Source organism: Cucumis melo, chromosome 2 (assembly GCF_025177605.1).
Source record: "Cucumis melo cultivar AY chromosome 2, USDA_Cmelo_AY_1.0, whole genome shotgun sequence".
Taxonomy (NCBI): domain Eukaryota; kingdom Viridiplantae; phylum Streptophyta; class Magnoliopsida; order Cucurbitales; family Cucurbitaceae; genus Cucumis; species Cucumis melo.
The window spans coordinates 16186478-16197550 of record NC_066858.1 but is presented as its reverse complement, the minus strand read 5'-3'; the positions used below and the strand labels follow the sequence as shown (position 1 = coordinate 16197550).

General features: G+C 33.8%; 1 protein-coding gene across 1 annotated transcript; it reads left to right on the top strand.

The window, feature by feature from the left end:
- Nucleotides 1–893: 893 nt before the first annotated feature.
- LOC103502734 (probable receptor-like protein kinase At5g20050) lies at nucleotides 894–2668 on the top strand. The gene has a single exon (XM_008466788.3). The coding sequence runs from the start codon at nucleotides 1128–1130 to the stop codon at nucleotides 2490–2492; it is 1365 nt and encodes a 454-aa protein (XP_008465010.1). The 5' UTR covers nucleotides 894–1127; the 3' UTR covers nucleotides 2493–2668.
- The last annotated feature ends 8405 nt before the right edge of the window (nucleotides 2669–11073 follow it).

Below are 11073 nucleotides of genomic sequence, written 5' to 3'. Positions count from 1 at the left end.
GAGTGAAGCCTAAGACTCCTAATTCGAAAAGGATTTAGAGAAGTCAATTCATGCCTATATGGAGGGCTAAGCTCATTCTCTATATATGAAGTTATCCCTTTGAAGGAGAGATTGATCTTGGCCTGTGAGGTCGAAGCAGACACATAGGGTCGCTTAGCTCAACTCTTTATGTTCTACATAAAGGATCTATCAAAACAGGCTTCATGTAAACCCCTCAAACTCAGAATTTAGACTAGGATTCAAAAATTGATTGCCCCCGACATTCTTTTGTGTTCTCTACAACTTGCTTATTAGAGCGAAAGTTGTCCACACAAACCAATACGAGTCATTTTAGAATATTTTGTCCTCACTAATATGCATTTACATTCTATTTTTCTAAGAGGTCACCCAATATAAAATTGCTCAAAACTAAGCATGCTTACTTTTAAAGTTTTTATGATCAAGCCACCAAAAAAGGAATGTGCACCTAGTTGGTATTGGTAGTGACTTTGACCTTCAAATTTTTTAAACCTTTATTGGCCATACTTTCATGTCCCTACATAATTTAGATGTGATATCGATTCATTTATGATTTCTCTCCTAAATTCAAGGTGTTTCTCCTCATATGAGAGAATGTGTTAGACTTCGACTTTGAGGTCAATGTAAGTTAGGTGTATTGAGCGAGATAACTCATCCTAATTATTTTTTATTCTTTCTTTTATATATATATATATATATATTAAGATGAATACTAATAATACATATTTTACTCAAACTTAGTTTAAGACTTAAAAGAGTAAAAACAATGAACTAATTATATAAGATTTATTGTATGGATATATATAATTTATCCAATCTACCTAAATATGGATACTTTAATATTTTTATTACAACAATTAAACAGTTAATTACATTTTAAAAAACAGTTATAATTAAAATAATAATAAATATAAGTCAGTCAACGAGTTGGACTCCGCAAATTTATTTGCCATCGCTGCCTCGCCCCACTAAAAACAAATTGAAATAAAATAAAATTAGACTATTCTTCTTCTTCTTCTTCTTCTTCTTCTCCATTGTTCTCCCCAGAAACTAATTTCACATCGGAGGAGAAATAATGTTACTCTGTTCTCTCTGAGGAACCAATTTCCATGGAGGATAAGATAGCCCACATCATTTCTCTTTCCTTAATCCTCCTCCTCATCCTTCTCCTCATTCTCGCTCGAATTTTCCTCAAATTTTCCAAAGCTTTTTTCCTCATTTGCGGCATCGATGTCTCCCTCATCGCCGCTATCTTGGTCTACATGGTCATCCGACTACGCTTCAACCGCAGAAGAAAACAGCTCGAATCCCAGATACTTTCCGAAGGTCGAGAGCTTCGGATCGAGTATAGTTTCTTAAGAAAAGTCGCCGGAGTTCCCACCAAGTTCCGCTACAAAGAGCTCGAGGAAGCCACTGACTACTTCCGAGCGTTGATAGGTAAAGGATCCTCCGGTTCTGTCTTCAAAGGAATCCTCAAAGACGGTACTGCCGTGGCTGTCAAGCGGATCGAAGGTGAAAGTCAAGGAGACAAGGAGTTTCGAGCGGAGGTATCCGCCATTGCTAGTGTTCAGCATGTAAATCTCGTTCGTCTAATTGGTTACTGTACTAATTCATCTGGACCTCGATTTCTTGTTTACGAATTCGTACCGAACGGATCTTTAGATTGCTGGATTTTTCCTAAAAAACCTACACACAAGAATCGAAATCGCCCTGGCGGTTGCTTAGCTTGGGATCTTAGATACAGTGTCGCCATTGATGTTGCTAAAGCCCTAGCTTACCTTCACCATGATTGCCGATCCAGAATCTTACACCTCGATGTGAAACCAGAAAACATCCTTTTAGATGAAAATTACAGAGCAATCGTTTCGGATTTTGGCCTATCGAAGCTGATGGGGAAAGACGAGAGCCGAATAATGATATCGATGAGAGGAACGAGGGGATATTTAGCTCCGGAATGGCTATTGGAGAACGGAATTTCAGAGAAATCAGATGTATACAGCTACGGAATGGTTCTTCTGGAATTAGTCGGAGGTCAGAGAAACGTAAGCGTAGTTGAAAATGGAGAAGGGAGATCTAAGAAGAAATGGCAGTATTTTCCCCGAATCGTGAGTGCGAAGATGAAGGAAGGGAAATTAATGGAAGCTGTGGATCAACAGCTGTTGGAAACCGGGACGATAGACGAGAGAGAGGTACGGAAACTGGTTTGTGTGGGTTTATGGTGTATACAAGAACAGGCGAAGCTGAGGCCGACGATGGCGATGGTGGTGGATATGCTTGAAGGCCGCGTCGCGGTGGAGGAGCCGCCGGATACTGAAATGCTCGTCGTTGATTTGTTGTCGATTGATGAAGAGATGATGAATAGTGACGAGAAACCGAAGATTGTTCCGTTTAGAGAACGGATGGACGATAGAAATGTTCCTTCGTCTTCATCGACGCCGTGTTCTTACGCCTTCTCTATACTCTCCGCCCGGTGAGGTAAGGCGGACGGTGGGCGGCGGTCGCTCTCCCTTTGACTTTGCCCTAACGGCCTAACCAAAGTCCTGAAATTGCACACGTCATCTTCTTTTTATTCTACAATTTATTATTTTTTTTCCGACAATTTTTTTTAATTAAAAGATTTGATAAATGAAATATAAATTTTCCCTCCTAACTTCTTAATAGCTTTTCAATAATGTACATAAACTGCCTTACAAATTTCATACTTATAAACTAACCAATACATTTTTGGGAAAACAAAAAGAAAAAGAAAAAGAAACATTATTATTGTTTCTGTCGATTTGTGTTAATCTCTTTAACCTAATTGTTGCATTGCTCGACATTAAATTACTATTTTTTGTTATTTGGTCAAATGTTTATGTCTCTTTTTTTCTTATATTTTTATTGTACTAACTATCTTTTAACATCATTCTTCACTCATCTAACATTTTGATTATATTATATTAATGTATCTAAATTAAGAAAATAATATTTTCCAATTGGCCATAATTTAACTAGTTTTCATACGTATTTATTACCTTCCTTACCTTTAATCTTAAGAGAGATAATACATCACAATTATACATATAATTAAAATGTGAGATTGAAAGAATAAACATTCTATCATCGGTATTGATTGCATAAACATTATACATGTTAGAGATGAAAAATCGAACTACGTCAATTACTGCTGAGTTAAACTTAGTTTGGCTACTACATAACAATTATCATTAAACTATGTTTAATTTAACAATGTATTAATCAAATAAGTAGCATCCAAATATCATTGAGCTTGTTTCAAATTCTAAAAATTAAAAATGTACTTGAGCAATATTTGAAGGTATCTTAAAGATTGCACTCGTTTTTATTATATTAGTCATGTTCTCATCACATACATGAAAATATGCATCAAATTTTCATCACATGCATAAAAAATAAGTTAGAATATTTTACAGATGTAGAAAAAAGTGGATGAGACACCATTTATATTTTGAAAGGTTTAAATTATATTATGATCTCCAGACTATGTATCTTCTTTATTGTGGTCTCTAAACCGCTAAAAACGTATGTGTCTTAAAAAAAAAGTTTACTTTTGTCCTTGCCGTTAGGATTATGTTAACTCCTTAACACAACGATGTCGTGACTCCTGTATTTGAACGATTAGGTTTAAAATTCATCATATTAGTAGATTGATAAATAACCAAGACATTTTGCTAATTTATTTTATAAATCTTTGATGTCAAACACAAAAATATAATCAACACATTTATCAAATAAACCAAAAAATTAAATTTTATTATTATTTTTCCAAAACTCAAATCTCTCACATCTTCTCCCTTACTCTCCACCATTGTTTTTATTATTTTTTTTCAAATTGTAGATGAAATTGCATCTAGCATGAGTTAAGAAAGTGAAGCACGATGTGAATGCTCCAAAATGGTGACAATCAAAATCTTAAAAGCAAAATGATATTTGAGTTATTTGATATAACATCAATTTATGACATGATCTTTAATTAAAATTAAGACTCTAGAATTTTTAAGAATTAATTATCTTATCTGGTAGCCTAATGATCCACATATTCACGTATAGAAGTCACTTCATCATTTTATTAAAAAGACCAAGATGAAAATGTGCTTTTTTTTTAATTTATTTAGGTAATAAAATAAATGGTTTTAAAAACAACAATAAAATAAAATAAGATCAAAATATGATTTAAAGTTTTTGAAAATAAAAAAGGGTAATAAAGTGAAGATAAGGCCAAAAGCTCAACTTTTATAAAAGGATTTGCTCCGCCTGCTTTCTCTTAATTGGAGCAACTTTTTCTTTTCTTCTTTATTTATTATTATTATTATTATCATCTTGATGGGACCCTATCCTAATTGGTTTGTTATAGTCAACTTCAAATTAACAAAACCTATGTTTTCTTAACCCAACAAACCACAACAAAACAGTAAAAAAACACAAACAACAAATGTAATGGGTGGATTTGGATTTGGATACAACAAACAAACAAGGTAATATATAATCACTATACATAAGTCATTTATTTATTAGATTTTGGTAACCATAGTTGAATTAATTGTATGTCTTTACTCCTTGTAATATCTTTATTCTTTAAGTGTCATTGATTCTTTAACGAATAATTTGTTTATTTATTGTCCAACCATAAACTACATCCCTCTTAGGTTAGCAAGATGGTGAAATCCCATTGTTCATTTCTAGAGTTAGAGAAATCATCTACTTTACTTATATACAATCTTTTTTGTGAAATTATGTTCTCAACTCTCTATTTGATTAAGTTCCCAAAATATAAAGCATATTGAGTTGCAACATTGATCACCGTCCCTTATGCACACCGGTGGATTTAGTATAGGTCTAGGGGATCTCAACTTTATCGTTTTTATATAATATATTTAAAGAAAATATTTATTTTTTAACACTTGTAGGTAGTTTATTGGTTACTCTGTTTGTCGATCTGCCACTATTTATGCAAATCAAAGGACAAACCTTCAAAGACAAAAGTTCATAACTCAACCAAGATCAAGATTGAGTCGCATATAATCGTTTTGTGAAATACAAATCTCTTTAAGTAATAGATTTACGAAGAGATATTCAGGCCAGATCTGCTTCAACTAAAATACAAAGTCAATTAGAGAAATCATCCCACCAACAATGAGACTCTTCTCCATCTGCATCTGATATAAGGTATATTATCAGCAGCAAAATTTTAAGACCGTAAAAAATGACAAATGAATAACCATCCATAGTACTAATTTTATTTTACACTCACTCTCCCTAGATTATTTTCTCTCTTAAAGTTTAATCACTTCATTTTACTTTTGAATATTCCTCCATAATGTGAGTCACTTTCATTTTAGCCTTTTCTTTTCCACCTTTTTTTTTCTTAATCTCTTCCATATGTAGTGATCCTTTTAGTAACAAAAGTTGTCTAATATCACTTTTGAAATATAAGGGCACGTTTGGTAACGTTTCTATTCTCTGTTTCTTGTTTCTTGTTTCTTGTTCTCTGTTTCCTGTTTCTTCTTTTTTTAGAACAAGAAACAGTAATGCGTTTGATAACTGTTTCTATTTTTTGTTTCTTGAAAAAAAAATAGAAACATAAACAAAAAAAGTGTTCGATAACTGTTTCTTGTTTATTGATTTTCTTCTAGATTTATTTTTTATTTTTCACATCTACTTCAATTAAACATTAAACAAAAATATAGGTCTATCCATCAAACATAACAAATAAAATTATCAAAAGTTTATTCATTTAATACGAAGAAGTATCAATGCACGAATAAAAATAATAACATAAACATAAAATTATATTTATCCTTCAAATGTTACCAAATTTGATTGGCAATATCATCTCTTACTCAGGCAATTTCTCTTTTTAATCCATCAATTTCTACAATCTCATCGTTATTTCGTGACATCTAGAATTTAATATTAATTTTAAAGTAAGTTATTATGTCTTCAATATTCAGAATTGAAAGAAACAAAACAAAATTTAACCTTTAACTCTTAACCTATGATGCTTTAGAGAAAAACCCATAACGAAAATCTAGATTTGCACAAAGAGAAAGATGAAAACTATGGATCCGACGAAGAGGAACAATCAGGCAAAAACTATGGATCCGACGAAGAGGAAGAGTTCGGGTTGTCGAGAAAGACGGTGAGAGGTGAAGAGGAAGACAGTGTGCAAAGAAAAACGATGAGTAAAAGAGGAAGAGGATGATTATTTGGAGAAGACGATGGAGATAAAAGGAAAAGGAAACCAATAAAAATAATTGAAAAAAGAAAAATGAACCAATAAAAATAATTGAGAAAAAGGAAAATAAAAGAAATAAAAATAATTGAGAAAAATGAAAAGGAAACCAATAAAAATAATTGAGAAAAAGAAAAAAGCCAATAAAAATAATTGAGAAAAATGAAAGGAAAAAAATAATTGAGAAAAAGGAAAAGGAAACAAATAGAAATAAATTGAGAAAAAGGAAACCAATAAAAGCAATTGAGAAACGGAACAGAAGAAACTACTTTTTTTTGTTCCCAATAATTCTTTATAAAATGAGAAACGTTTCTACTTTTTTTGAGAACGAGAAACAAGAAACGTTATCAAACACTTCTGTTTCTTAAAAAATGGAAACAGAAACAAGAAACAGGAAACAAGAACGTTACCAAACAGGCCCTAAATAACTACTCTTAATCTTTTCAAAACTTCTTATTAAAAACGTGAAACGGACATCATCCCACAAATTTCCATTTTCTGTTGGTTATTCTTCTCTCTTTCATATAGCTTTTTCTTTTCTTTTTAACCTTTTGTTTTCTCTATTTCATGAGCGTTTGTTTCCAAAATCATTTTAAAATAGCAACATAAGCATTTTTCAATTTATAACTAAAAGATAAGTATAATTGATTTATTGATACTCAAAGTTTTTTGGATTGGTTCAGCAAGTTTTCTATTTCTCACTTAGAAGAGAAGACCCAAAGTCGAAAGCTAAATAGGAAAACAAGCCACGGGTTGCATAGGGAGGTTGAGAAAATAACGAAAAACATAACAAACCAAAACCAAATAAATGATCCTAAACCAATAGGAAAAATAGCCACAAATATAATCGTTCATACTCCCGAAAGCAAAGCTAGCTATGTTGAACAGAGAGCTTCACTATAAGAAAAATGACCTACCACGACCTTTAAAAGCTGTCAGATGTAAATTATTGACAATTTTTTCAGTCATTGTATTGTCTGTAAAGGTATGATTATCTATGACAGATTGAAAAACTATCACAATATGTATTGTCATGATTGAAAAGTAAATGTCAAATATCCAGTAGTATTGACAAATAATTAATATCATTATTTTATATCTTATGACAGTTAGTTATATAATTTGACATATTTTGCATGTCAAGAACATGTCTAGCATGACTTCCATCGAATGTCAATAACAAGCCTAGCATGACTATCATTGAATGTCAATAACATATCTAGCATCACTACAAGAAGTCAGACTACTCCCGATGCATGAAAACATCGGAAAAGGTTTAAAATATGTCGAAAACTCATTTCCCGATGTCGAATGAGACATTGGGAAGAGAGTCGGAAGAACTGCATCAGAAGACCTATTCCTGATGCATTACTAATATAACATCGGGAGTGAATGTCTCCCGACGTCTGCATTTCCGACGTTATCCGTTTGTCAGAAACACACCATCCCAGACATTTTCATTTCCAATGTTATCTGTGCATCGAAAACACACCATACCCAACGCGACGTCGAAAACAATGTTCTCGACGCTTTTTTGAGTGTGTCGAGAGAGAGTCCCTATTTCCGACATCTTTAGTGCATCGAAAAATTGTTTCTATATCTATATCTATATATATATATATATATATTATTCTTTTTCCTGAATTTTTTTATTCAATTGTAGTATTCATTTTTTATTTTAGTACGATTTATGCAATATTAAATTACAAAAAAAAAGACAATAAATTAGTAAACAATGATATAAAATATCAAATTCAAATACAATTTCATATGTTTACGATTCCAAAAGGTACATAATACAACGACTTAAAAAATAGTAAATGTTAAAAGAAAAAAACTACATAGAAATCCAAAACCGTGTACATCTTCTAACGAGCTGCGTACGCCATTCTACACCGATGGGACCTACAATGGTACTAAAGTGTCTAAGTTTAGTACATATGCATATCATCACTGAATAATGTAATTCCAAAAACTTAAGAATGGAAACATATATATGTATCGCAAGGGATTATGGTCCTTGTAGTGCTCAACTTGTGAAGCCAACATCTCTGATGTCTTTCTCTATTCTTCAATCGCTCATTTAGCTTCATCAAGCTTAGCCCATAATTGGAGCTCCACTGTGGATTGCAAACACAAGGTCAGGGAACTACCAATATTAGTCATCTTGTGAGACTTGGGCTTGGGTCCCCAACCAAGACCTTCTAAATAACCCGATCGTCTACCAAAAATAGTCTCACATATCTCGTCCCTAGAGAGTGGCTGAGAACTCTCTAGGATAGGTTTGGACTGGAGTTCCAGCATTTGATTCTGCAACAAATTTCAAAATTAAGTTAGTAAAACACAAATAAAAAGGACATAATAAGGACAAAAGTATTGCTTGAATAACTTACATGCATATCCTCTACGGCCTGCGGTACAAACGTGCCGACTCTAATGTGTGTTTGCTTGAATAACTGCACACGGTCGACCGGTTCACCTCGTTGCTTAATGAGCTCATGCTGTCGTTATAGAAATGACTTTGATCCGGTGTTATGATTGTAAGGCTGCTTTTGTCTAGCAGCCTTGTTCGTCTATGATTGCTCTTGCATGAACACAATTATATTGTTTATTTCTTATACATATAAAAAGTTGAATGAAATAACCATTACAAAATATATCGTTGCTCACCTAGAATGCACGACTCATGTAATAATCGTAGAGGAAGTGTCAATCTTCCATACGTCCCATCAATATGTGCAGTGGGTTGACACGTTCCTCTTCAGGGTCGCTGTACTTTTTGAAGTGTCTGTGACAGTTGCTCCTGAACTCCTCGAAACTAGTGAGCATTTGATGTTCAACAAACCTATTCATTGATTGATTGTTGAAATCAAGCATCAAAAAGTGTTACACATTACAGAATTGTGTATTGCACATACCTGTAGGTCATCCTTGACGACCTCAATGTATTCTCTTCCTATGTCCACCTACCTAAGGCAGCGGACAGGAAATGCCTTCCTTACACACATGCTAATGGCCTAGCTGAACCAAACAACATGTGATGAAATTGACTTCTTCGCGCTAGGGGCTATGGACATGGAAATCCTGTCATTGGGGTGAACGTACCACTCCTACTCCAAGAGTCGAGTCTGTGTACGTCTCCTAGGAGTCGGAGATGGTTGAGTAGTTTTTGCTAAATAAATTAAAACAACAAGTTAATGTGAGAAATAAGTTAAAATAATTGTGAGTTAACGTGCTAAGAGACTTACCCAAATTGTCGCCCATCGAGGACAACCCTCCCGTAGTATTATTTTGATCATTGTCGAACAAGAGGAACATCGCATTTGTCTTGTCAAAATCGCTCGAGAATGATGTCATAGTACCTGTGGACATAGAAAATAAACACTCATTAAGCAAATTCGAATATAAACTAATTAAAAATGTAGTACGTGGTTCGTCACTATCATTCGTCATTGCTTGTTCCGATTTGATGTAACAATTGTTCATCCCCATCTATGAAGTCGTCAGCGACATGACGCACAATCGGTCTTTCAACGATTGTAGGATCAATGCCAGTCTTGCACAGAGTGTTATCCTCAATGTGTTCATCCACTCGATGGCCGATTATGATTTCGAGTACATTTAGTTGCTCATTCTCAACACCATCCACTTCTGGCACGTCTCATATACGCTTATTCTGGACCACTTGGACAACCTTCCAATTATTACCATTTTTTGGGTCGTTTAGTTAAAATACTTAATGTGCTTGCATCACAAGAATTACTAGTTTTTCAACGAACAAAAAATGGAACGTGTTGATAGCTTTGTACCATAATTCCACATGTGTCCTTTAACTTTTGTTGACGTCGGGGTCGTACCACAGACACTTAAATAGCCAAACACTTCTTCTCATCAGATACTGAACATGCAACACTTCGTCTAGAATACTGTAGAAACTGTTGTCGCCACTTCCACTGGTATTGCTTTCATTAATTACCATCACTCCATTATTTTGTGTAGTGCATTGGAAATCACGTTCTGACGTGTGAAATCTCACCCCACCTACAATGCATCATTATAATACCGAACATTAAGTGATGGTCCCATTGCAAGTGAGAAGAAATTGTGAGATAGATTTTCAGTCTCACATAATTCTATTACCTGAAATCCATGTGACAATAATTATATACATTCACGTCCAAATACGTTAGTGTGTACATGTGAACTATCAAATGCGTGTACGCTATATAACTCATTTCGGAACCATTCAGGAAAATCAGTAGCGTTTTGAGCCTGCCAACGTATTAATCTCAAATGTTTTCTGATGGGGATCATTATGAGTTTAGTTTATGTAACAACAATGTGTAACAAATATTGAACAACTATACCTAAGAAATACGAAGGATGAGAAATGCTTACTTGTGATAATCCGATATTTTGTTTGTTGAGGATGTACCAACGGAAAAGACATTTCTCTTCTTGTGATAGAGTTTGAAGACTTGATACACCTAATGGTTGTACTTTTTGCTTGAAATTTCACTCACCAATCACCTTGTCATCTGGAATTGTATCATCATTTCGCTCATCTCTAGTGAATCGAGTCTCAATACCACTTAGGTAACACGAACTAAAGGTGCTCAATTCATTCATCACATGTGTCTCTGTAATAAAGCCCTCGAAACGTGCTTTGTTTCAAACATACTGTTTCAAAGTGCGTAGAACTCTTTCAATGGGATACATCCAACTGTAAGAAACCGGACCAACAATCTTAATTTCATATAGTAAGTGAATGGCAAGGTGTACCATAACGCTAAATAAAGTAGGTG

Excerpts from the sequence above, each read along its gene's own strand:
- LOC103502734 (XM_008466788.3), top strand. The coding sequence starts at position 1,128 with ATGGAGGATAAGATAGCCCACATCATTTCTCTTTCCTTAATCCTCCTC.